General features: G+C 43.0%; 1 protein-coding gene across 1 annotated transcript; it reads right to left on the reverse strand.

The window, feature by feature from the left end:
• Positions 1–797: 797 nt before the first annotated feature.
• LOC109893953 (bcl-2-modifying factor) lies at positions 798–27,380 on the reverse strand. The gene is made up of 4 exons (XM_020487161.2): positions 27,220–27,380; positions 22,233–22,429; positions 21,624–21,814; positions 798–6,882 (listed from the first exon to the last, which is right to left on the reverse strand). Exons 2-4 carry the CDS (start codon positions 22,402–22,404, stop codon positions 6,766–6,768), a joined length of 480 nt encoding a protein of 159 aa, XP_020342750.1. The 5' UTR covers positions 22,405–22,429; positions 27,220–27,380; the 3' UTR covers positions 798–6,765.

The following is a 27,380-nucleotide window of genomic DNA, read 5'->3' on the forward strand; positions in this document are numbered from 1 at the left end:
CAACCGTGAAGCATGAAGGTGGAAACATCATTCTTTGGGGATGCTTTTCTGCAAAGGGGACAGGACGACTGCACCGTATTGAGGGGAGGATGGATGGGGCCATGTATCGCAAGATCTGTTAGCAACCTCCTTCCCTCAGTAAGAGCATTGAAGATGGGTCGTGGCTGGGTCTTCCAGCATGACAACGACCCGAAACACACAGCCAGGGAAACTAAGGAGTGGCTCCGTAAGAAGCATCTCAAGGTCCTGGAGAGGCCTCGCCAGTCTCCAGACCTGAACCCAATAGAACATCTTTGGAGGGAGCTGAAAGTCCGTATTGCCCAGCGCCAGCCCCGAAACCTGAAGGATCTGGAGAAGGTCTGTATGGAGGAGTGGGCCACAATCCCTGCTGCAGTGTGTGCAAACCTGGTCAAGAACTACAGGAAATGTATGATCTCTGTAATTGCAAACAAAGGTTTCTGTACCAAATATTAAGTTCTGCTTTTCTGATGTATCAAATACTTATGGCATGCAATCAAATGCAAATTAATTACTTAAAAATCATACAATGTGATTTTCTGGATTTTTGTTTTAGATTCTGTCTCTCGCAGTTGAAGTGTACCTATGATAAAAATTACAGACCTCTTCATGCTTTGTAAGTAGAAAAACCTGAAAAATCGGCAGTGTATCAAATACTTGTTCTCCCCACTGTATGTAAACTTCCGACTTCAACTGTAAGTGTATGTAAACTTCTGAATTTAACTGTAACATGTAGTTTTACCAGGGGACCTTTTTTGGGGAGAAAACAATTGAAGCCATTTACACTTTCAATATAATTTTATTGAAAAAAAAAGTACCAATAAAACAGAACAAGTCATTCAGAAAAAGATTTGTTGAGCAAAGCTCTTATATGTACAGCATATTGCACTACATAACAAATTGTCCTTACTTCCATAATGTATCAACAAAAATAAAACACAAAAAAAGAAATGAGTGCACAGTACAGTCTTGAAAACACACAGTCAATGTTCACAAAAATGCTACATTTTCGCTGGGTCTCTTTTCTTGGGAGTACAGAGAGTGTGTGATAATCAAGACTTAGTTGAAACTGAGCAGTTAAAGGCATTTTCCAGGTGTCAGTAATACATGTACAGTTCATCGGTTCCTAAAACAGGACAATGTTTCTTGGTTATGATTTAACCTCAGAGATCATATGGAGCACAACACGAAAATAAATGTTTCCGTTTTGACGGTATCGCTGAAAACATGTTTACACCAGAACCAGTCAAAGAAGGAATGTTTCAAGCTCATTTATATACAAAAAAAGCCCTTGATCTCATTGGACTTGTTAAAAAGATCGAACAGGTATTAAAAACGATTCAAAAGCCTCAAAACTGTCCCTATAAAAGCTGACCCTTTCATATGAAAAGACATTAAAAAAGTTAGGAAAGACAATGAGTAAGAAATGGTCTCATAAAAAAGGTACATTTAAAGAAAGTGGACAAAACAAATCAAGACACTGACGGTTTTTCGATAATATACAAAACTCACTGTATAGAGTTCCTGTAGCTATGCACAGTGCTGAGATATGGCAAGTATATGTCTAATCTCCAGTACACAGCTTCAGAACCCCCTCTGAAAAATCATTTCTGGGCACCATGGTGGCTTTTTTCTCTTTCAAATAAATCAAAAGACTGTTCTATGCATCGTCAATGGTCTGCAATACTACAGACACTCAGTTAGTTCAGCACATGACAGATTTGAAAGAACGAACCAGAGTACACTGTACAATATCACAGGGACTGCTCAGGGACGCATCAGATCTACAGACACAAAGTACTTTCCAGTGCATGTTTATTACAGAAGAATGCTAAAGTAGACTAAAAGGATTGAACCCATAACCAATGCCCAGCGACAAAAAAAATGTTTTGGCAAATTATCTGCATGGTACTGATCCAGCTCCAAAGCACTGACCAGACAATGGTCATACTGTAGTTATGTACAGTTGAAGTCGGAAGTTTACATACACCTTAGCCAAACACATTTAAACTCAGTTTTTCACAATTCCTGACATTTATTCAGAGTAAAAATTCCCTGTTTTAGGTCAGTTAGGATCACCACTTTATTTAAAAAATGTGAAAAGTCAGAATAATAGTAGAGAGAATGATGTATTTCAGCTTTTATTTCTTTCATCACATTTCCAGTGGGTCAGAAGTTTACATACACTCAATTAGTATTTGGTAGCATTGCCTTTAAATTGTTTAACTTGGGTCAAACGTTTCGGGTAGCCTTCCACAAGCTTCCCACAATAAGTTGGGTGAATTTTGGCCCATTCCTCCTGACAGAACTGGTGTAACTGAGTCAGGATTGTAAGGCCTCCTTGCTCGCACACACTTTCTCAGTTCTGCCCACAATTTTTCTAAAGGATTGAGGTCAGGGCTTTACGATGGCCACTCCAATACCTTGACTTTGTTGTCCTTAAGCCATTTTGCCACAACTTTGGAAGTATGATTGGGGTCATTGTCTATTTGGAAGACCCATTTGCGACCAAGCATTAACTTCCTGACTGATGTCTTGAGATGTTGCTTCAATATATCCACATAATTTTCCTCTTCATGATGCCATCTACTTTGTGAAGTGCACCAGTCCCTCCTGCAGCAAAGCACCCCCACAACATGATGCTGCCACCCCCGTGCTTCACAGTTGGATTGGTGTTTCTTCTGCTTGCAAGCCTCCCCCTCTTTCCTCCAAACATAATAATGGTCACTATGGCCAAACAGTTCTATTATTGTTTCATCAGACCAGAGGACATTTCTCCAAAAAGTGCGATCTTTGTCCCCATGTGCAGTTGCAAACCGTAGTCTTGCTTTTTATTGCGGTTTAGGAGCAGTAGCTTCTTCCTTGCTGAGCTGCCTTTCAGGTTATGTCGATATAGAATACGTTTTACTGTGGATATAGATACTTTTGTACCTGTTTCCTTTACAAAGGTCCTTTGCTGTTGTTCTGGGATTGATTTGCACTTTTGGCACCAAAGTACATTCATCTCTAGGCGACTGAACACGTATCCTTTCTGATTGGTATGACAGGTGCTTGGTCCCATGGTGTTTATACTTGCGTAATATTGTTTGTACAGATGAACGTGGTACCTTCAGGCATTTGGAAATTGCTCCCAAGGATGAACCAGACTTGTGGAGGTCTACAATTTATTTTCTGAGGTCTTGGCTGATTTCTTTAGATTTTCCCATGATGACAAGCAAAGACGCACTGAGTTTGAAGGTATGCCTTGAATATGTCCACAGGTACACCTCCAATTGACTCAGATGATGTCAATTAGCCTATCAGAAGCTTCTAAAGCCATGCCATTTTTGGGAATTTTCCAAGCTGTTTAAAGGCATAGTCAACTTAGTGTATGTAAACTTCTGACCCACTGGAATTGTGATACAGTAAATTATAAGTCAAATAATTGTTGGACAAATAACTTGTGTCATGCACAAAGTAGATGTCCTAACCGACTTGCCTAAATTATAGTTTGTTAACAAGACATTTGTAGAGTGGTTGAAAAATGAGTTTCAATGACTCCAACCTAAATGTATGTAAACTTCTGACTTCAACTGTAGCTAAACTGATCTGTGATCTTTCCAGAATGAACACTGAGATTCTACTGCTATCTGCTGAATGGCTAACGTGACATGGTTGATTCATATAAATGCCTTAACCGATTGGGCCCATTTCTGGAGATGACTACCCTCAGGGAAAACACAGCGCAGATAACCATCGCTCTATACAGTCACACAAATGAATTATATACACATTTTTAAAAAACAAAAGGAAGAGAAATTGCACACAAAATCCATACGGTAGAAAAGGGTGAATATACAAAAAATAAATAAAAAATAAAAAAACGGAAAGCAACGCTAAAAGTCCTTAAGGAAATGGATGAGCAGTACACATAGATGTAGGCTACAGTAGAGCGAGAGAAGCGAGTTTAGGGACGGTTTAAGGGCTACAGTGAGACAGGAGGCTACGGTGACTGGCTCAGCATTCAGGATCTGCAGGAAAAAACAACAACAAACAACAACAACAACGATGTTCAACTCATCTCTCACTGCCCCACATGGTTCTAAATTAGTCCCTGCCTCAACAGACAGAGCAAGCGTCATCATCTGACCAGTCTGTCTAAAGTATACCTTTATATCTATGGTTATGTATCTAATATATTTCAACTGATGCAGACAACAGAATTGGACCGAACCACTCCATTCCTTTGTCATCCTACTCTACATGGGAAACTGTTATTTGTATTTTCCCTGGCACAAAAACATACAGGTAACTGCCAAAATAATTGAAACACTTGAGTAAATGAGGGATGCAAAGTATATTTAAATCAGGTATTTCCACACAGGTGTGGTTCCTGAGTTAATAAAGGAATTAATATCCCATTATGCTAAAGGAATATGTTTAAAAAGGTTGGGCAGGCCATTATTTTGGCTACCATGGCTATGCCCCCATAGGATGACAATGTCCCCATCCACAGGACACGAGTGGCCGCTGAATGGTTTGATGAGCATGAAAATGATGTAAACCATATGAAATGGCCATCACTGTCACCAGATCTCAACCCAATTGAACACTTATGGGAGATTCTGGAGGGGCGCCTGAGACAGCGTTTTCCACCACCATCAACAAAACACCATATTATTCCAAGCACTTGTAGAATCTATGCCAAGGGGCATTGAAGCTGTTCTGGCTCGTGGTGGCCCAACACCACCCTATGAAGACACTTTATATGGGTGTTTCCTTGATTTTGGCAGTTACCTGTTTCTCCAGCATTCTAAATTAAGGGTTGAAAGAAAGCACTGATTATACAGACAGAAGATGACACAGAAGATGGCTGTAGGACCAAATTACCAAGAGTTGTGTCTGAAATTACAGCCTCATGATGTATACTTCTCCTTCAAAATGGGCAAAAAGTAAAGTACTGTAGGACCAAACATAACCGTATTAACAGGAGTTGTGTCTGAAATTACAGCCTCATGATATATACTGCTACTTCAAAATGGACAAAAAGTGAAGTAAAAAGGCAATAAAATGTACAACAAACAGCATCTTCAAGAATACAGCAGTGTCTTCAAAAAGATTCATATTTCAATAGTAATTACAGTCTTGCATACTACCAGTTAATTTCTAAACTCAGACACGTTCTCTTGTCAATTGGATTATCAGTGGTGATTTCTATTAAAAAGTTACACCACAGGATCTGAGGACAAAGAACTAATACAAGATCACTCCACAGGTTAAAAAATATATATATAAAAGCCCATGCAACAATCCTGAGAGGAGGGAAGATGTTGTTGTTTCACATGTTTGTTTTGGTGTCCAGAATACAAGTGCATCTCTGGCAGTGGGTTAGAGAGCACATCGATTGGAGGGCTAAAAAACATTGGAATTTCAATGAGGCATTCATTTAACCAGCATCACTTGTACCTCAGATGTTTTATTCTAATGATAACAGGCCATATTCAGTCACTTCCTGGGAAGATATAGCCTGGTCATGTGAATGAAAACATTGTAATGTTACCATTGCAAATCAGATACAGTTAAAAACCTTCATTAAATGACAGAGGTTGGCTTTGTAACCGAATCTACTCCTGACTGATGTACTATAGTGCAAACAGTGTGGATACATAGCTCCACTTGAAGGGCCTGGTAGTCTTAAAACAAAAAAATGATCAGCACAATCTCTCTTACAATGACTGGGGTCCAGTTCGGGGATTTATGAAATTAGTAAAAGATAACTCTGAAATAAACTATGATTGAAAACCTGGTGTTCTCTCTGAGTAACTCGTGGGATCCACTTTTGCTTTGGAAGTTGTATCATGGCTGCGGGTAGATGTTTTGGGAGTGCTGTTGAAGGTGGGTGGGGGGTGGGGGGGTCCTAAAGAGTATTCTTCTCTGCTAATACAGCAGTAATAAAAGCCTAGTTCACAAATGTTATGAGAAAATGTTATATATATGTATATATATATATGTATACACTTTTTTTTTATCAGGGGGTGCTGTAGCACCCCTATTTCCCACGGCTATGTACTGGATCTACCTTCACACCACAAAGTGGCATTTACCACATCGGAAGCCACTGGATGTTTCATTATTTTTGGTGACAATGGGAAAAACAACAATTATTGAAATCAAAACAATAAAAGTGACTGGAAGAGCAAAGAATAATCAACATGTAATATAACAGTATACACAACCCCATTGAGGAGAAGGTTGAGGTGAAAAATGCTTTGTTCTGAGAGAATCTTTGGAAATTAGTAAGTTATCAAGTTTGACCAATTATTTCCTGGAAACTTCAGAAAAGAAAACCCTATGAACCACTCTTCTTTCCCTTCTTCAGATCCATCCATCTCTTTCTTCTGCTTGGTTCTTGTCAACAGTCATTGGGTTGTGGTAGAAGACATTGACAAGGCATTCCCGGGACCATGGAGGTCATTCAAGATGTACACATACGGAAGTGCAAACAAATTCAACAGGAATAATGTACTGTACAAAATACTACATCAAACAATTACCAAAATAAGGACATCGTGCAGTAGAGGAATCTCGTGAAACAACATGGCATCTTCTTGGAAAAAAACAACCTCGTAAAAAATGGTTGTCTCCGTCCCGCGGGGACCTTTTCTCTTTTGTAATTTTTCCCCAACAGACCCGTGTTAAATTTGACAGTGCCAATGGAGTCCAGTTCCTGTGGGAGAGGGGTAGTCTGGGCTGGGCTGGTCCTCTCCATCACCTCCACCCTGCTCTCCCCCCTCCAGCGATGGCCTCCTGCTCAAACAGCAGGGTGAGCAGAGCCGAGGCCAGGCGCCACCACAAGGGCCTCATGTTCCTTTGGTTTCGGTGATACTGCAACAAAACAAGGGAGAAAAACAACCGAATCAGAACAGCATAAGGACAGGGAACTTGCCTAGTCAATTAAAAAATGTCATCATTCCTTTACCAGGGTCTCCAGTTGGAGCTGTGGATATGTGTTGGTGTGTGATGGGTGGTGATAGTGATTGAGAGAGATCAACATGGTGAATTGAGGAGGGAAAGGTCATAACCAGACACCGGAACGGCTATGATATTCTCACAACAGTCTGTGTGTGTGTCCAGCACTACTTATTAATGCAGGTTCTTTGTGTGCAGGATTGAGAACCCTAACCCCAGCCAATGTAACACTAACGTCCACCCCACCCCATGCCACAGACACAGTCATTGCACAGCAAGTCTATGGAAACAGAATCAACAGCACATCAGGAGCAGCCTCCCTCTCCCCCTCAGGCTGGAGAGCCAACTGGATGGTGTGTGATTTGGAGGATAAAGCTATCTCTGCCATAGAGGAGGAGATAAGATAATTGCACTATATAGGACTAGAGAGCACTTGAGGAGGGGCGTGGATCCACAGGAACATATCTCAGTATGAGAGCTGAGCTTAGCTCCACAGACGAAACACAGACACTACCGGACCTGATAACACCACAGCTATTTCAGATACACGTCACACATCAACAAAGAGCAACAATAGGCTGGATAAAAAGCTTTGACAAAAAAAAGCTTAGCACATTGCCAGTGTCAGACAACATTCTCCCGTTGTAAACCAATTCCACCAAAGTGTGACTGCCGAGTTGACTTGTTTCTTAACATGACATCTGATGCAGCATTTGTGTGCAAGCCCAGAAATCAACCTGTTTACAACTAGCCTGCACTTTGCAATGTGATAAGACCCAGGTTTCCACTAGCCCCCATACAGTGAGATGAACTTTGCAGATCGTTGCATAAGCTGGTGCCAGTTTCAAACAGGATCATGCACTTTCCACACCCGCACACGTTTTTGTAAAAGAAAGAAATACATTATTGTATAGCCATCGGATATTTGAGGTACGACTGGGAATATTGATAGCACTATTTTTGTGATATAGCATTTATCAAAAGTTAAGCTGGGGATATTTTGATAATTGCATAACAACGAAAGAAGTCTGCTTCATAAATATATATTATCCAATGCACAAATTGAACTATACTGAACAAAAATATAAATGCAACATGTAAAGTGTTGTTCCCATGTTTCATGGGCTGAAGTAAAATATCCCCAAAATTTTCCATACTGACACAAAGCGTATTTCTCTCAAATGTTGTGCACAAATTTGTTTACATCCCTGTTAGTGAGCATTTCTCTTTTGACAAGATAATCCATCCACCCGACAGGTGTGGCATATCAATAAGCTGATTAAAAAGCATGATCATTACACAGGTGCACCCTTTGCTGGGGACAATAAAAGGCCACTCTTAAATGTGCAGTTTTGTCACACAACACAATACCACAGATGTCTCTAGTTTTGAGGGAGCGTGCAATTAGCATGCTGACTGCAGATAATTGAATGTTCCTTTCTCTAATTTGGCAGTACTTCCAAACGGCCTCATAACCACAGACCATGTGTAACCACGCCTACCCAGGACCTCCACATCCGGCTTCTTCACCTGCGGGATCGTCTGAGACCAGCCACCCAGACAACTGATTAAACTGTGGGTTTGCACAACCGAAGAATTTCTGGACAAACTGTCAGAAACCTTTTCAGGGAAGCTCATCTGCGTGCTTGTCGTCCTCACCAGGGTCTTGACCTGACTGCAGTTCCGCGTCGTAACCGACTTCAGTGGGTAAATGCTCACCTTCGATAGTCACTGGCAAGCTGGAGAAGTGTCCTCTTCACAGATGAATCCCGGTTTCAACTGTACTGGACAGATGGCAGACATCGTGTATGGCGTCGTGTGGGCGAACGGTTTGCTGATGTCAATGTTGTGAACAGAAAGCCCCATGGTGGCGGTACGGTTATGGAATGGGAAGGCAAAAGCTACGAGCAACGAACACAATTGCATTTTATCAATAGCAATTTGAATGCACTGAGATACCGTGATGAGATCCTGAGGTCCATTGTCGTGCCATTCATTCACCACCATCACATCATGTTTCAGCATGATAATTCACGGCACCATGTCGCAAGGATTTGTACACAATTCCTGGAAGCTGAAAATGTCCCAGTTCTTCCATGGCCTGCATACACACCAGACATCACCCATTGAGCATGTTTGGGATGCTCTGGATTGACGTGTACGACAACGTGTTCCAGTTCCCGCCAATATTAGTAAGACAACATTCCACAGGCCACAACCAACCGCCTGAACTCTAATCAAAGGAGATGTGATGCATGGCATGAGGCAATTTCTGGTCACACCATATACTGACTGGTTTTCTGATCCATGCCCCTACCTTTTTTTAAAAAGGTATCTGTGACTAACAGATGCATATCTGTATTCTCCGTCATGTGAAATCCATTGATTAGGGCCTAATGAATTTACTTCAATTAACTGATTTCCTTATATGAACTTTAACTCAGTACAATCTTTAAAATTGTTGCATGTTGCGTTTATATTTTTGTTCAGTTTGGTTCACCTAGAGACACAGCGCTAACATCAGCTAGGGTAGCAGCACTTATGAAAGTTGTGCCTTTACATCTAGAAAGCACATAACCAAGCCCATCAATCTGTCTGTGATTACACCTGAACTGGCCAACTCTGACAGAGGGCAAAGCCTATTATAGGCAATTGTGACAGTCAGTAATGCTGTATGTACGCCTGGTTTGAATACCCGAGCCGGAAAGGTGGAAAAATCTGCCATTCTGCCCTTGAGCAAGGCAGTTAACCCCCAACGACAACTGCTCCCTGGGCGCTGATGACGTGCATGTCGATTAAGGCAGCCCCCCCACACCTCTTTTATTCAGATGGGTTGGGTTAAATGAGGAAGACACATTTCAGTTGATGCATTCAGTTGTACAACTGACTAGGTGAACACAATATATTTGATCAACAAACACTGCTACGCCACACAATTACATTAATGTGAGGTCGACCGATTATGATTTTTCAACGCCCATACCGATTATTGGAGGACCAAAAAAAAGCCGATACCGATTAAATCGACCGATTGTTTTGATTTATTTGTAATAATGACAATTACAACAATACTGAATGAACACTTATTTTAACTTAATATAATACATCAATAAAATCAATTTAGCCTCAAATAAATTATGAAACCTGTTCAATTTGGTTTAAATAACGCGAAAACAAAGTGTTGGAGAAGAAAGTAAAAGTGCAATATTTGCCATGTAAGAAAGCTAACGTTTAAGTTCCTTGCTCAGAACATGAGAACATATGAAAGCTGGTGGTTCCTTTTAACAGGAGACTTCAATATTCCCAGGTAAGACATTTTAGGTGGTAGTTATTATAGGAATTATAGGACTATTTCTGTCTATACGATTTGTATTTCATATACCTTTGACTATTGGATGTTCTTATAGGCACTTTAGTATTGCCAGTGTAACAGTATACAGTATAACAGCTTCCATCCCTCTCCTCGCCGCTACCTCGGCTCGAACCAGGAACACATCGACAACAGCCACCCTCGAATTAGCGTTACACATGCAGAGCAAGGGGAACACTACTTCAAGTCTCAGAGCGAGTCACGTTTGAAACGCTATTAGCTAGCCATTTCACATCAGTTACACCAGCCTAATCTCGGGAGTTGATAGGCTTGAAGTCATAAACAGCGCAATGCTTGAGCTGCTGGCAAAACGCACAAAAATGCTGTTTGAATGAATGCTTACAAGCCTGCTGGTGCCTACCACCACTCAGTCAGACTGCTCTATCAAATCATAGACTTAATTATAACATAATAACACACAGAAATACAAGCCTTTGGTCATTAATATGGTCGAATCCGGAAACGATCATTTCGTAAACAAAACGTTTATTCTTTCAGTGAAATACGGAACTAGTCCGTATTTTATCTAACGGGTGGCATCTCTAAGTCTAAATATTGCTGTTACATTGTACAACTTTCAATGTTATGTCATAATTACGTAAAAATCTGGCAAATTAGTTCGCAATGAGCCAGGCGGCCCAAACTGTTGCATATACGCTGACTCTGCGTGCAATGAACGTAAGAGAAATGACACAATTTCACCTGGTTAATATTGCAGGTTTAAAAATATATACTTCTGTGTATTGATTTTAAGAAAGACATTGATGCTTATGGTTACACGTTGGAGCAACGACAGTCCTTTTTCGCGAATGCGCACCGCATCGATTATATACAACGCAGGACATGCTAGATAAACTAGTAATATCATCAACCATGTGTAGTTATAACTAGTGATTATGATTGATTGATTGATTGCTTTTTATAAGATAAGTTTAATGCTAGCTATCAACTTACGTTGGCTTCTTACAGCATTCGCGTAACAGGCAGGCTCCTCGTGAGGCAGGTGGTTAGAGCGTTGGACTAGTTAACTGTAAGGTTGCAAGATTGAATCCCTGAGCTGACAACATAAAAATCTGTCATTCTGCCCCTGAACAAGGCAGTTAACCCACCGTTCCTAGGCCGTCATTGAAAATAAGAATGTGTTCTTGACTGACTTGCCTCGTTAAAAAAAAGAGGCAAAATCGGCAACATCGGCGTCCAAAAATACAGATTTCCGATTGTTATGAAAACTTGAAATCGGCCCTAATTAATCGGCCATTCTGATTAATCGGTCGACCTCTAATGTGTACATTCTCACAGCCATAATGTCCTGTAAAAACGGCAGCAGTGACCTTGTCTCCTCCTCTGGTTCCTCCACCCTGCTCAGCACAGAGAGGGTGACAAGGTGTGGGCCCACCCTGTAGCTCCCTCATTGGTCAATAGTCACACTACCAACTGTCTAAAATGACTCAGTCAGGGTCTAAATTTAGCCAGTGATCGAGAACAGACACTTGCCAGACCTTTTTAACGCATTTTATTTAACCTTTATTTAACTAGGCAAGTCAGTTAAGAAACATTCTTCTTTACAACGACGGCCTACAAGAAGGCAAAAGGCCTCCTGCGGGGACGGGGGCTGGGATTAAAAATAAAATATAAATATAGGACAAAAACACACATCACAACAAGAGAGACACCACAAAACGACATAAAGAGAGACCGAAGACAGAAACACATGACAACATAACATGGTAGCAACATAACATGGCAGCAGCACAACATGGTAGCAGCACAAAACATGCTACAAACGTTATTGGGGACAGACAACAGCACAAAGGGCAAGAAAGTTCCAGTCTCTAGCTACAGCGAACTGAAAAGATGAGTGACCCAGGGATGTGTGTGTTTTGGGGACCTTTAACAGAATGTGACTGGCAGAACGGGTGTTGTTTGTGTCAGATAGGGGGGAGTGAGGCCTAAAAGGGTTTTATAAATAAGCATCAACCAGTGGGTCTTACGACGGGTATACGGAGATGACCAGTTTACAGGGGAGTATTGAGTGCAGTGATGTGTCCTATAAGGATCATTGAAGGCAAATCTGATGGCCGAATGGTAAATAACATTTAGCCGCTGGAGAGCACCCTTACCTGCCAAACTATAAATTACGTCTACGTAATCTACCATGGGTAGGATGGTCATCTGAATCAGGGTTAGTTTGGCAGCTGGGATGAAAGAGGAGCGATTACGATAGAGGACACCAAGTCTAGATTTAACCTTAGCCTGCAGCTTGTGCTGAGAGAAGGACAATGTACCTTCTAGCCATACTCCCAATTACTTGTATAAGGTGACTACTTCAAGCTCTAAACCCTCAGAGGTAGTAATCACACCTGTGGGGAGAGGAGCATTCTTCTTACCAAATCACATGACCTTTGTTTTGGAGGTGTTCAGAACAAGGTTAGGGGCAAAGAAAGCTTGTTGGACACTAAGAAAGCTTTGCTGTAGAGTGTTGAACACAAAATCCAGAGAGGGGCCAGCTGAGTGTAAGACTGAATCATCTGCATATAAATGGATGAGAGAGCTTCCTATTGCCTGAGCTATGTTGTTGATGTAAATTGAGAAGAGCGTGGGGCCTAGGATCGAGCCTTGGGGTACTCCCTTGGTGACAGGCAGTGGCTGAGACACTGCACTCTTTGAGAGAGGTAGCAAACCAGGCCAAAGACCCCTCAGCGACACCAATACTCCTTAGCCGGCCCACAATAATGGAATGGTCTGCCGTATCAAAAGCATTGGCCAAGTCAATAAAAATAGCAGCACAACATTGCTTGGCAATGGCAATGGTGACATCATTGAGGACCATTAAGGTTGCAGTGACACATCCATAACCTGAGCGGAAACCACATACCAGAGAGAATACTATAGACATCAAGAAAGCCAGTCAGTTTGTCCAACACTTTTGATAAACAGGGCAACATAGAAATAGGCCTATAACAGTTAGGATCAGCTTGATATCCCCTTTTAAATAAAGGACGCACCGTGGTTACCTTCCAAGTAATGGGAACTTCCCCAGAGAGGAGAGACAGGTTAAAAAGGTCAGAGATAGGCTTGGCGATGATAGGGGCAGCAACTGACCCAGATGGTTTTTGGGGTCAGGTTTAATCAGCTCGTTTAGCACCTTGGACACTGCAGGGAGAAAATTTGTAGCAGGGCAGGGGGAAAAGAGGTAGGAGCATCGGGGCTAGTCGCATTAGAAGGGGTAGGAGATGAGGACATGTTGGACGGGCAAGGAGGCATGGCAGAGTCAAATAGGAATCCGGACTTAATGAAGTAGTGAGTAAACAGCTCAGCCATGTGCTCTTTGTCAGTAACAACCACATCATCAACATTAAGGGACATGGGCAGCTGTGAGGAGGAGGATTTATTCTCCAGGTCTTTAACAATTTTCCAGAACTTCTTGGGGTTAGACCCACAGTGAGAGAACTGCTCCTTAAAGTAACTAACTTTGGCCTTCCGGAAATCCTGAGTGCTCTTATTTCTCATTTGCCTGAACGAGAGCCAGTCAGCCTGAGTATGCGTGTGCCGAGCATCATCACTTTAACATAAGCCTGATGTGTTTTGTCAAAGCCTCATGATGCAGGCAACCTGTCTGTCTGTCGGCCCAATGGCTCACACAAGCATTAGCTTATCAGCTACACAGACAGGCAGCGACCAGTGGCCAGAGACTCACAGCTCAGGACAGGAGTGCAACCAAGAGGCAGAAGTGGACAGGAATACAGACATGCACATCTCAACAACCACAATGCCCACCCCCTCATGTGTGCTGTAAAGAAAATAGAGTGCGCTTATAGAACAGTGAGAAGATAAGGAAAGGAAACACACACACACACACACACACACCCTAGGGACATTCAATGCTTACGCTTTCAACACTCATCGAAAGCACCAGGAGTAGTCTTTAGAAAAACACACTATTGTAACTCAACTCTGCTCCTCGCCCCCATGCAGACTGTGGCAGTCTTCCTGTCATTGTGTCATTACTGTCATGTCAGCCTACTCTGCTCTGGGGACCTCTGCTCCGTCCCCTCCAGCCTTCTCATACGGAGGAGCAATTTATCTGTCAGCACCAATGCTCCTCTTATACTCTTAAGCACCTTAAGCCCTTCCCCTGCCACAATGGTAGGATGATATGGAAATGGGAGGATGTTGAGCCATAATACACAGTATGCCATGTCTCTTCATTTATGAGTCAATCAAAGAGATGAATGTCAAACTGTGTTTGAAAGCCTGCTGATGCCCTACATAATTGCAATAACCCAACAAGAGGGAGAAATGGAGGGATGGCGAGAGAGACATAGCAACATTGAAAAGTGGCAGTCCAAGTGAGTCTGAAAGACGAGATCACACTCACACACACACATACTCAGTCTCATGCATGCATGCACACACACACGCACACAGCATGTTCGTAAACTCAGCAAAAAAAGAAAACGTACTCTCACTGTCAACTGTGTTTATTTTCAGCAAACTTAACATGTGTAAATATTTGTATGACCATAACAAGATTCAACAACTGAGACATAAACTGAACAAGTTCCACAGACATGTGACTAACAGAAATGGAATAATGTATCCCTGAACAAAGGGGGGGGGGGGGTAAAAATCAAAAGTAACAGTCAGTATCTGGAGTGGCCACCAGCTGCATTAAGTACTGCAGTGCATCTCCTCCTCATGGACTGCACCAGATTTGCCAGTTCTTGCTGTGAGATGTTACCGCACTCTTCCACCAACTCACCTGCAAGTTCCTGGACATTTTTGGGGGGGAATGGCCCTAGCCCTCACCCTCCGATCCAACAGGTCCCAGATGGGATTGAGATCCAAGGCTCTTCGCTGGCCATTGCAGAACACTGACATTCCTGTCTTGCCGGAAATCACGCACAGAACGAGCAGTATGGCTGGTGGCATTGTCATGCTGGAGGGTCATGTCAGGATGAGCCTGCAGGAAGGGTACCATATGAGGGTGGAGGATGTCTTCCCTGTAACGCACAGCGTTGAGATTGCCTGCAATGACAACAAGCTCAGTCTGATGATGCTGTGACACACCGCCCAAAACCATGATGGACCCTCCAACTCCAAATCGATCCCAATCCAGAGTACAGGCCTTGGTGTAACGCTCATTCCTTAGACGATAGACGCGCATCCGACCATCACCCCTGTTGAGACAAAACTGTGACTCGTCAGTGAAGAGCACTTTTTGCCAGTCCTGTCTGGTCCAGAGACGATGGGTTTGTGCCCATAGGTGACGTTGTTGCCGGTGATGTCTGGTGAGGACCTGCTGTTGTGGACAGTCTGAGCATTGATGGAGGGATTGTGCGTTCCTAGTGTAACTCGGGCAGTTGTTTTTGCCATCCTGTACATGTCCCGCAGGTGTGATGTTTGGATGTACCGATCCTGTGCAGTTGTTGTTACACGTGGTCTGCCACTGTGAGGACGATCATCTGTCCGTCCTGTCTTCCTGTAGCTCTGTCTTAGGCGTCTCACAGTACAGACATTGCAATGTATTGCCCTGGCCACATCTGCAGTCCTCTTGCTTCCTTGCAGCATGCCTAAGGCACGCTCACGCAGATGAGCAGGGACCCTGGGCATCTTTCTTTTGGTGTTTTTCAGAGTCAGTAGTAAGACCTCTTTAGTGTCCTAAGTTTTCATAACTGTGACCTACCGCCTGTAAGCTGGTAGTGTCTTTTTTTAATATCTTTTTTTCTTTTTTTACCCCTTTTTTCTCCCCAATTCCGTGGTATCCAATTGTTAGTAGCTACTATCTTGTCTCATCGCTACAACTCCCGTACGGGCTCGGGAGAGACGAAGGTTGAAAGTCATGCGTCCTTCGATACACAACCCAACCAAGCCGCACTGCTTCTTAACGCATCCAACCCGGAAGCCAGTGCAGTACACCAATGTGACGGAGGAAACACTGTGCACCTGGCAACCTTGGTTAGCGTGCACTGCGCCCGGCCCGCCACAGGAGTCGCTGGTGCGCGATGAGACAAGGATATCCCTACCGGCAAAATCCTCTCTAAACCGGATGACGCTAGGCCAATTGTGCGTCGCCCCACAGAACTCCCGGTCGCGGCCGGTTACGACAGAGCCTGGGCGCGAACCCAGAGTCTCTGGTGGCACAGCTGCAGTACAGCGCCCTTAACCACCCGGGAGGCCCGTTAGCTGGTAGTGTCTTAATGACCGTTCCACAGGTGCATGTTCATTAATTGTTAATGGTTCATTGAACAAGCATTGGAAAAAGTGTTAAAAACCCTTTACAATGAAAATCTGTGAAGGTATTTGGATTTTTATGAATTATCTTTGAAAGACAGGGTCCTGTCTTTTTCTGAGTTTGTGGGTGCGTGCATACATGCAGCACGGAAATGAGTGTACCTACCTCACTGTTGAAGACTTATATACACAACAAAACCACAGTGCCAGGAATAGCAGACATGGGCTAAACTTGAGATCACGCATACAAACCACACGGATCTGTTTTGGGTTAGTCTGTCCAACCATCACTCAACAGCAGCCAGACAGGCAGAGATAAACTCTCAAGAGACTCAGGCCTGTATAACTCCCAGGGCTGAGTGGGCTCTGCACACAAGAACAGTAATTCTGTCCACTCGAATGACAAGAGAGTAAATCAAGTACTTCAAGAACTGAATTAACACCTAATTGTTGCTTACTATGTAGGTAATCAAAGTCAATATTCCAGATCCACTATTCTCTGGGATTCGGAAATCTAAAAAACAATGCCTCACACGGTTGATTTTTTCCTTAGCCTCTCTGGGGCAGGGGGCAGTATTTTGAAGTTTGGATGACAAACGTGCCCAAAGTAAACTGCCTGTTACTCAGGCCCAGAAGCTAGGATATGCATAAAATTGGTAGTATTGCATAGAAAACTCTCAGTTTCTAAAACTGTTAAAATATTGTCTGTGGGTATAACGGAACTGATTTTGCAGGTGAAACCCCGAGGACAATCCATCCAGGAATATTTATTTTTTTGGTCATTTGACTTTCCTATGGTTTTCTATGCGAAAGTCTCATAACTAGGACTCGGGTTGCAGTTCCTACGGCTTCCACTAGATGTCAACAGTCTTTAGACATGGTTTCAGGCTTGTATTTTGAAAAAAATACAAACATTTTGGTTAGTGGACACTGATTACATGAAGTGCTGGTTTGCGTGCGTGACCGTGTGCGCGTCCTTCGTTGTTTTTCCTTTCTATTGAATACACAATTGTCCAGTTGAAATATTATTGATTATTTAGAAAATTGAGGATTCATTATAAACATCGTTTGACATGTTTTGACTCACTTTACCAGTACTATTAGGATGTATTCGTCTGCATGTTTTGACCGCCTTTGAGCCAGTGGATTACTGAACAAATCGCGCCAACCAAACAGAGTTTTTGGGATATAAAGAGGGACTTTATCGAACAAAACGACCATTCATTGTGTAACTGGGGACCTTTGGATTGCAAAAAGATGAAGATCTTCAAAGGTAAGTGATTTATTTTAGCGCTAGGGTTAGGTTATGAATTTATATTAATGCAGGAAGTACGTGAGGCGCTGTCCTCAGACAATCAAATGCTATGCTTTCGCCATAAAGCCTATTGTAAATTGGACCATATCGCTCTGTAGCTTCAGAATATGACATCACATTGTTCTCATACTAACTGATGTTACTTGTTGTGTTTACCCAGTGAGAAACGAGAGAGAGAGAGAGACACTTCCCTTATACCCTGCCCTGGCCTGTCTCTGCTGAGGCTAAGCTCTGTGCCAGTCAGTGTATCATAGCCCTAGTGTAATAACGCCTGCCTGCAATGTCCTGTGTCATATCAGATGAGTCACAGTGCACTGTGGCTGCAGGACAGAAGTCTGTGGTATTAATAAAATCTCAGCGTGAGTGTGGGAGAAAAAATGCATTCTGTTTCCATGAATCATCCTTGAGATGTTTCTACATCTTTATTGGTGTCTACCTGTGGTCATATTCAAATTGTTTGGACATGATTTGGAAAGGCACACACCTGTCTATATAAGGTCCCACAGTTGACAGTGCATGTCAGAACACAAACCAAGCCATGAGGTCGAAGGAATTGGCCGTAGAGCTCAGAGACAGAATTGTGTCGCAGTACAGATCTGGGGAAGGGTACCAAAAAATGTCTGCAGCACTGAAGGTCCCCAAGAACACAGTGGCTTCCATCAATCTTAAATGGAAGCATTTTGGAACCACCAAGACTCTTCCCAGAGCTGGCCGCCCAGCCAAAATGAGCAACCGGTGGAAAAGGGCCTTGGCCGATGTTCACTCTGACAGAGCTCCACAGTTCCTCTGTGGAGATGGGAGAACCTTCCAGAAGCACAACCATCTCTGCAGCACTCCACCAATCAGCCAGATGGAAGCCACTCCTCAGTAAAAGGCACATTACAGCCCGCTTGGAGTTTGCTAAAAGGCATCTAAAAGACTCTCAGACGATGAGACACAAGATTCTCTGGTCTGATGAAACCAAGATGGAACTCTTTGACCTGAATGCCAAGCGCCATGTCTGGAGGAATCCTGGCATCATCCCTACGGTGAAGCATGGTGGTGGCAGGATCATGCTGTGTGGATGTTTTTCAGCGGCAGTGACTGGGAGACTAGTCAGGATCGACGGAAAGATGAACGGAGCAAAGTACAGAGAAATCCTTGATGAAAACCTGCTCTCAGGACCTCAGACTGGAGCGAAGTTTCACCTTCCAACAGGACAACGACCCAAAGAAGAGATCCAAGACAATGACGGAGTGGCTTCGGGACAAGTCTCTGAAAGTCATTGAGTGGCCCAGGCAGAGCCCGGACTTGAACCCGATCAAACATCTCTGGAAAGACCAGAAAAATCGCTGTGCAGCGACACTCTCCATCCAACATGACAAAGCTTGAGTGGATCTGCAGATTAGAATGAGAGAAACTCCCCAAATACAGGTGTGCCAAGCTTGTAGCGTCATACCCAAGAAGACTTGAGGCTGTAATCCCTGCCAAAGGTGCTTTAATAAAGTACTGAGTAAAGGGTCTGAATACTTATATATACGTAATATTTTTTATAAATGTGCACAAAGTTCTAAAAACCTGTTTTTGCTTCGTCATTATGGGTATTGTGTGTAGATTGAATACTTTCAGAATGCACTGTAGCTCAGACACACTGGTAGGATTGTCACATGCCTGCCTTAGCACCTCTGAACAGTGTCGGCAGTCAATCTATTTTGTGTTCACACAGCAAAGACCTTGAAGTCGTCATCCACAGCCTTGTTAAAATACTCCAAAACAGATGGTGGCAGTAGCATTGTTTGAAAAACGCATGTCTGTGAGTGTTGCTTAATTTATGGTTTAGATTCCAATGAAATCTAGATAGCTACGTTAAATATTGCTATTTTGTAGAAATCCCAGATGGCCACAGCTAGATAACTACCTAGCAAAATGATGAAGAAACTACTTAATTCCCTCTCCATAATCTCATACTGCCAGTGACGGCCCATAGCCAATTTTTTTGCTAGCTACCTAATGTTAGCATATTCGCTAGCTAGCACAATATAGCGTTCTAGCTAGCTAAGGACACTGCACTAACTTGGCAGCTAACACAGGCAGCTGTTTCACAGACACTAATTCATTGTGATTTAAAGGTGCACTACAGAGAAATCGCTCAGCCATTTCCTGGTTGCTAAAATTTGAATAGTTCACCTAATTTCAGTTGTGACAAAACAAGCAAGTATAGTGTAGAGATTCTTGTGCCATCTAAACTGCTGTGAAATATATTTTCCATAACCAAACATTTATTTTCACAAAACTTGTGGTGGTGTACAAGACAGGGAAGCATAGGCATAGTGCACATAGAACCGATCTACCCCTTCTTAGACTTGTTTTCCATAAAAATGACAGATCTATAACTTACATTTCTATGTGAATTTGGTTGGGTCCCCCAAAAAGTTACATATTGCAGCTTTAATTATGTCAATACTAACTACAGTGTTAGCTAGTTTGGAGGAAGTATTTAGTGTTGTGTGCATTGCATTGCGTCTGTGTACTTAACTAGTTACCATCCCATAGCCTACATTGCATATGAAGTATGACTGGCTCATGACATTTAACCATGAATGTACAGAGGAAATGTGTTATTTTTTCCTTTTTGTTGTCACTCCTGATGGCTTCCCCACGTGGGGATTTGTGCTCTCTGATTGGCTCAAAGTCAAGTAGTTGGCCACTGACGAGCATTGCGATTCTACAAATAGAAATGGCAGGTTCGTTGCTACTGGGGCGGAATGCAGCAGGTACCGCTTTTGTTCTAGCAAGTGAAGGAATGACCTCCCACTGTGGTAAGTACCTAGTCAGCAGTCTATCGGCAGTGAGATTCTCTGTGTGTTTCATGCTTAAGACTCAAGAGGTCCAATTCATGAAAGAGATTTTAAGGAAATGCAAGACGGTTTTCTTAAGTTGGTCAGACTCCCTAACCACAGCTGTTCACCTGGGCTCACGCGCCAAGCTTCGGGTTACAATATTAGTTTTTTCATTTTAGTTATTTAGCCGACGCTCATATCCAGAGCGACTTACAATTAGTGCATTCATCTTAAGATAGCTGGGTGAGACAATCATATATCATAATCGTAGCAAGTACAACATGTTTACCTAGTCCGGTCACTTCAGCTTAGTCTCTCTGTGAGAATGTGTTGAGTGTGTTTATGTGTGTAAGAGTGTGTGTGAGTGTGTCTTTGACTCTGTGTTTTCCTTTCCCTCTAAATGTGCCATTGGTGCTCTGCAGAAAGAAACTCTCAATGATCCACGGTTCTACCACCAATACAACCTAACCTATAGTATGTCAAGAGAGAATAGTCTGACTACTTCAATGCAGCCAGTATATGAACTAAAAGTGTCACCCCGACCATAGTATACAGTGTTTGATGTGGACTCCTCCATACCCCCTGTGGCGCCGGGGCAGCATAGGGAGGAAATGGGGTGAGAAAGGCAGAGAGAAATAAACAGGAAGCTGAGACCGGGAGGGAAGGGGTGAGTGTGGGAAAGGCTGCCCTGGTTAAGCTACGTCTTGGGGGGGTAGAATGAGAGGTCAGAACACTGGGCTAATGCATGCTCACTGACTAGCCAAAACAAACACGGGACACTGAGACATGACCACAATGGATGCCCGTAAAGAAGCCACTTCTGCTGCTCAGTCTCTCTCTCAGCAGACCTCTGAGTACAGTAGGCCTGCTCAGTGGACTTTAGCTGTGCTGTGCAGTCAGTCACGGTTGGTATTCTCACCACTTGAAGGTGTTCTTGGTGGAACTGGTCTCCGATGAGTTGGAGTTTCTGTCCAATGCAGACCTCTATGCTGCGTGCTGGCAGCTGGGGCTGCCGATTGAGCCGCTCCATCCCCCCTCGCTCTCCCAGAGGCCCCTGGTCTCCAACACGCTCAAACTGTGCTGGAAAGTGCAATCGAAAGCCTGCGTTGCCTGTGGGAAAAAAGCCATAGATACTGGTCATGTCAATATCTTAATGTTCATTGAGAGTGCCATATGCTCTGCAACTCATAACAACACCAAAGTTCAGATACAGTAATCTTTTCCATTACCAGTGCTATCTGTAGTGTGACAGGACAGAGAGAGCATCACTGACAGACAGCTATCCTTGGTGTTCTAGTAAAGGGTCAGTTATACAGGTATGGCCTGTTGTCACATCAGGGCCAGGCTAAATCACCTAATGGCGCCATCTGAATGGGAAAGCAGCTGGGTACACTACACACAGGTCATAAAAGCTGCTGTGGCTGGGACTATCAGGCGCCAAGAGCGGAGTACAGCAGAGCTCCACTCTTATCTATTCCTCACACTGTGTTTGCGTGGGTGTGTGTTAACATAGTGTGTGTGGCCGTACCGTAGAAGAGTGGTCTGGGCTCCTGGGCCACCCCGCAGGGCAGCATATTATTGGGCAGTGGCAGGACAGGGCTGGGTGTCTGGGTTCCCCTGTCCTCGTACTTTATCTCCCTGAAGGCTGTGCGCCAGCAGCGGGAGTCTGGCTCAAACACATCATCCTCCTCATCGTCCATACGGCGGCGATCTGCCAAGACCTGCCTAGGGGGAGAAGAGAGAAATTGAGAGGGAGTTGGGCCTATTGCTCTGCTAAGACTTCCTTTGACTACTGTTTTGATAAATTGAGATCATTACCTTCAAATCAATGTGGATTCTAAACATGTCTGTCTCTGTACTAATGAGATGACCTCAGGCTGGACCTCAGGCAGAGTACATTTAACATTTAATTATCATTAAAGACAACTTTCTAATCCATAATAACTACCCTTCCATAAATAAAACCCACTCTGGCTGATCCAGACAGAGCAGACCCAGGTCAGTGGGGGATATCTATGTGGAACAGAAAACTAGCAGAGATCTGCTCAGTCTGTGGTTGTGAAGCACACTGCTGATTTAGACAAATCGTTCAGCTCATCACAGTCATCAAACCACACAATTGGCTGCGGCTAAGAGGCTTGTTGGCTAAATGTACCTAAATCGGGGGTTTGGTTGAGCGAGAGGCAGTCTCCATCTCTCTCCGATCTCAACCCAGCAGACCTGTGGCTAGCTTGGTCCCTCATACAGTCCAAAGGATTGAGACTACAACATGCAGAGTAGCCTAGACAACAAATTATTTGCATATCTGACTAATAGGTTTATATGGCAAAACTGAAGCTTGGTCTCTAAAGACTTGCTTATAATAAATAGTTCATGACAGTTGTAAAAAACAACAAAAAAGTTAAAAGATTATGTACAACATTGCTTCAAGATCACACTTAAGGATCGTCCCAGTACTTCCAGTGTTGCAGGCCCTAGGCTAGCAGAGAAAATAATATTGGTTAACCCAGAACTAAAGTATTGTGTAATCGGTCAGATGCTCGATTAAGTTCTGGGTTCATATGTGTTGAGAAGAGATCGGAAACTAGACTGGCGGCCAAATATCCCTTCCTCTTCCGAAATTCAAAAGATGCTAACACCTGTGAAAATGTGATTTGTCCAAAGCACCGGAACTAATACTGTCCAATCTCTAGATAACAAGGTGGATGGAATTAGGGCACAAGTTGCCTTCCAGAGAGACAGAGATTGTAACAGTCTCTGTTTCACGGAAACATGGCTCACTTGGGATATGTTGTCAATCGAGAGCATCCTGTCAGGCTGTATCACCACCTGGTACTGCAATTGCACTGCCCTCAACCACAAGGCTCACCAGAGGGTGGTGCGGTCTGCACAACGCATCACCGGGAGCAAACCGCCTGCCCTCCAGGACACCTACAGCACCCAATGTCACAGGAAGGCCAAAAAGACCATCAAGGACAACAACCACCCGAGCCACTGCCTGTTCACCCCGCTATCATCCAGAAGGCGAGGTCAGTACAGGTGCATCAAATCTGGGACCGAGAGACTGAAAAACAGCTTCTATCTCAAGGCCATCAGACTGTTAAACAGCCATCACTAACATAGAGAGGCTGCTGCCAACATACAGACTCAAATCTCTGGGCACTTATTAAATAAACTGACGTAATAAAAGTATCACTAGTCACTTTAAATAACGCCACTTTAAGAATGTTTACAAATCTTACATTACTTATCTCATATGTATATACTGTATTCGACACCATCTAATGCATCGCTCATCCATATATTTACATGTACAGTACATATTCTTGTTCATCCCTTTACATTTGTGTGTATAAGGTAGTTGCTGTGAATTTGTTGGATTAATTGTTAGGTTTTGCTGCTTAGTCAGAACTAGAAGCACAAGCATTTCACTACACTTGCATCAACATCTGCTAACCATGTGTATGTGGCCAATAAAATTGGATTTGATTTGATTTGCTCCACGCATGACAGCTCTACTGTACCATTTATGCTTACGTAATCTGTCCACAAGAGATTAGCAGACAACAATCTCCCTGCTTGGTTGATTCACAGCATTGCAACCTTCAGCAATATGGGGGTCAAACGAGTTATAAAAATACTTCTGAAATGTAAGTAACCTTTGTGAACCCTTTCAGAACTCTCCATCAAGCCTTTAATGCAGGGTTAGGCTACTAACACACCACTTCCAAATGAGAGTGCAACAAATGAGTAATGACAGCCTTGGAGGAAGAGAGACAGAGCCACTCTCCTCTTCTCTCCTTGGATTTGTCAACATGCCAGCTTCTGAGGACACTTTTTAATTTATTCACCCAAAGAGATTTGCCTCAGTCTCTTTAGTGCCTATTATTCTGGGGTTTGCTATGCCACGCTGTATGCATTCACAATAAGCCCTATGTGGAAAACCACTTGGTGCTTTGTTCTGGCAAACAAGACAAGAACATGGAAGTTGCAAGAAAATACAGTGTATTCAGAAAGTTCAGACCCCTTGACTTTTTCCACATTGCATCAATATACACACAATTCTCCATAATGACAAAGCAAATACAGGTTTTTATACATTTTTGAAAATGTATTAAAAAAACATACAACTGAAATATCACATTTACATAAGTTTTCAGACCCTTTACTCAGTACTTTGTTGAAGTATATTTGGCAGCAATTACAGCCTTGAGTCTTCTTGGGTATTTTGCTCCTCTCATCTTTCCCCCAATCCTGACTAGTCTCCCAGTCCCTGCCGTTGAAAATATCCCAACAGCATGATTCTGCCACCACCATGCTTTACCGTAGGAATGGTGCCAGGTTTCCTCCAAACACATTCAGGCAATAAGAGTTCCATCTTGGTTTCATTTGACCAGAGAATCTTGTTTCTCATGGTCTGAGATTCCTCCAGGTGCCTTTTGGCAAACTCCAAGCGGGCTGTCATGTGCCTTCTACTGAGGAGTGGCTTCCATCTGGCCACTCTACCGTAAAGGCCTGATTGGTGGAGTGCTGCAGAGATGGTTGTCCTTCTGATATGATTCTCCCATCTCCACAGAGGAACCCTGGAGCTCTGTCAGAGTGACCATCTTGGTCACCACCCTGACCAAGGGCCTTCTCCCCGATTGTTCAGTTTGGCCAGGCGGCCAGCTCTAGGAAGAGTCTTGGTGGTTCCAAACTTCTTCCATTTAAGAATGATGAAGACCACTGTGTTCTTGGGGACCTTCAATGCAGCAGACATTTTTTGGTACCCCTCCCCAGATCTGTGCCTCGACACAATCCTGTCTCGGAGTTCTACGGACAATTCCTTCGACTTCATGGCTTGGTTTTTGTTCTGACATGCACTGTCAACTGGGCGACCTTATATAGACAGGTTTGTGCCTTTCCAAATCCTGTCAAATCAGTTGAATTTACCATAGGTGGACCGCAATCAAGTTGTAGAAACATCTCAAGGATGATCAATGGAAACAGGATGCACTTAAGCTCAATTTCGAGTCTCATAGCAAAGGGTCTGAATACTTATGTAAATAAGGTATTTCTGTTTTTTTGTTTGTAATACATTTGCAAAATAAATTGAAAACCTGTTTTTGCTTTGTCATTATGGGGTATTGTGTGTAGATTGATGAGAGTAAGAAATGATTGTATCCATTTTAGAACAAGGCTGTAACATAACAAAATGTGGAAAAGATATACTTAGGTTATTTGTCTTACTACTTCCATTCAGTTCTCTGCCACAGACCAAAGTCTGCCCTTTTAAGAGTGTGTCAGCCAGTGGCTCCCCCTACTGCATTGGGTTCATGGATTTACAAATAGCCTACTATCACTTAATACAACTCTAAACACCACCTTCACAGATACTGACAACACACTCACATCAGCTCAGCTTAACATTCACACCCATACACCTCTTGAGCACAGCACTAATTTCATAAACAACACATAGTTGAACGTTATACTCAGAGTCATGTACACACCACAAATAATACTCTCCATCACAAAGAAGACCCTACACCACAAAGAAGACCCTACACCACAAAGAAGACCATCACCCCCCCAAAAACACTACACACGTACAGTGTACATACACACTCACAGAGACACAAATGCAGCCCCCTGTAATAATTCTCTACCCCCATCACACTATATCCCACTATTTGGAAATCTGACAGTGACAACTAGTTCTTTATCTGTGTCCCTGCATATAGTTATTTGGGAAAGTGAGGTTTCGGATAAGGAGTGTGGTCAAGACGGGTGGGTCAGGCAAAGGACACTAAAACCATTCGGGTAACTGACATTATATGGGCTATACTACCCCAGAGACACTGAACTGTGAGATATGTCAATGACAACCGTCTCTCTCAACTCATTTATTGTGCGGCCGCAGATAATCTTTATTCTCTTCTTTATCGTAACGCGCTCTGATTATTGCAGAACAACCTGTAATAGCTGTCTTACTACACTTGCTTATTTCTTTGTTTATAAGCCATGCACGTTAATAATCAAAGTTGAACGAATTACATAGTCGACAATATAGATGTGCTCTTTTCCAGTGTGAGTCCCTGGTTAAATTGCGTGCTTGTTTAGAGTTTGAGTAAACCAACCAGAAGCTGGAAATGCCGACACAGTGCCGACAGACCGTAGCTCTACAGAGATCGCAGCGCGAAAAGTAAAACAGCCTACAAGGTTGGCTACGATTGTTGCCATAATACAACACCCCACAACTACTGTCAAGACAAAAGTTAGTAAAATATTCATCCGATGGCATATATCGGTGAGAAATAGCCACATAATGGGTCGGTAAAGTCACTTTATCCCAGTGGCTATACAGGGATGTTGTGAGAGACAATGTAGCGGCTCAATGATGACACACAATGCCCAAGATTTTACAGCACAGGCAGGTCTTTCAAACTATGCAGACCAGCAAAACAACAATGTAAAAAACAACAGGTTAATGACAGTGTTCAATCTTATTTGATACATTAAGACTCGGAACTCACCACAAGATAGTCCTTAGTGTATAGAAAAATGAAAAGGGTATATTTTCACTGTAAACCCAAATGGATTTAGTCCGTACTCAGTATCACCCCACGCAAACTTTTATTCTGTGTGAGACAAATAGCAACAAGCTGATTTCATTTCACAGACGTCAGCTAGAAAA

Source organism: Oncorhynchus kisutch, linkage group LG7, assembly GCF_002021735.2.
Source record: "Oncorhynchus kisutch isolate 150728-3 linkage group LG7, Okis_V2, whole genome shotgun sequence".
Lineage (NCBI taxonomy): Eukaryota > Metazoa > Chordata > Actinopteri > Salmoniformes > Salmonidae > Oncorhynchus > Oncorhynchus kisutch.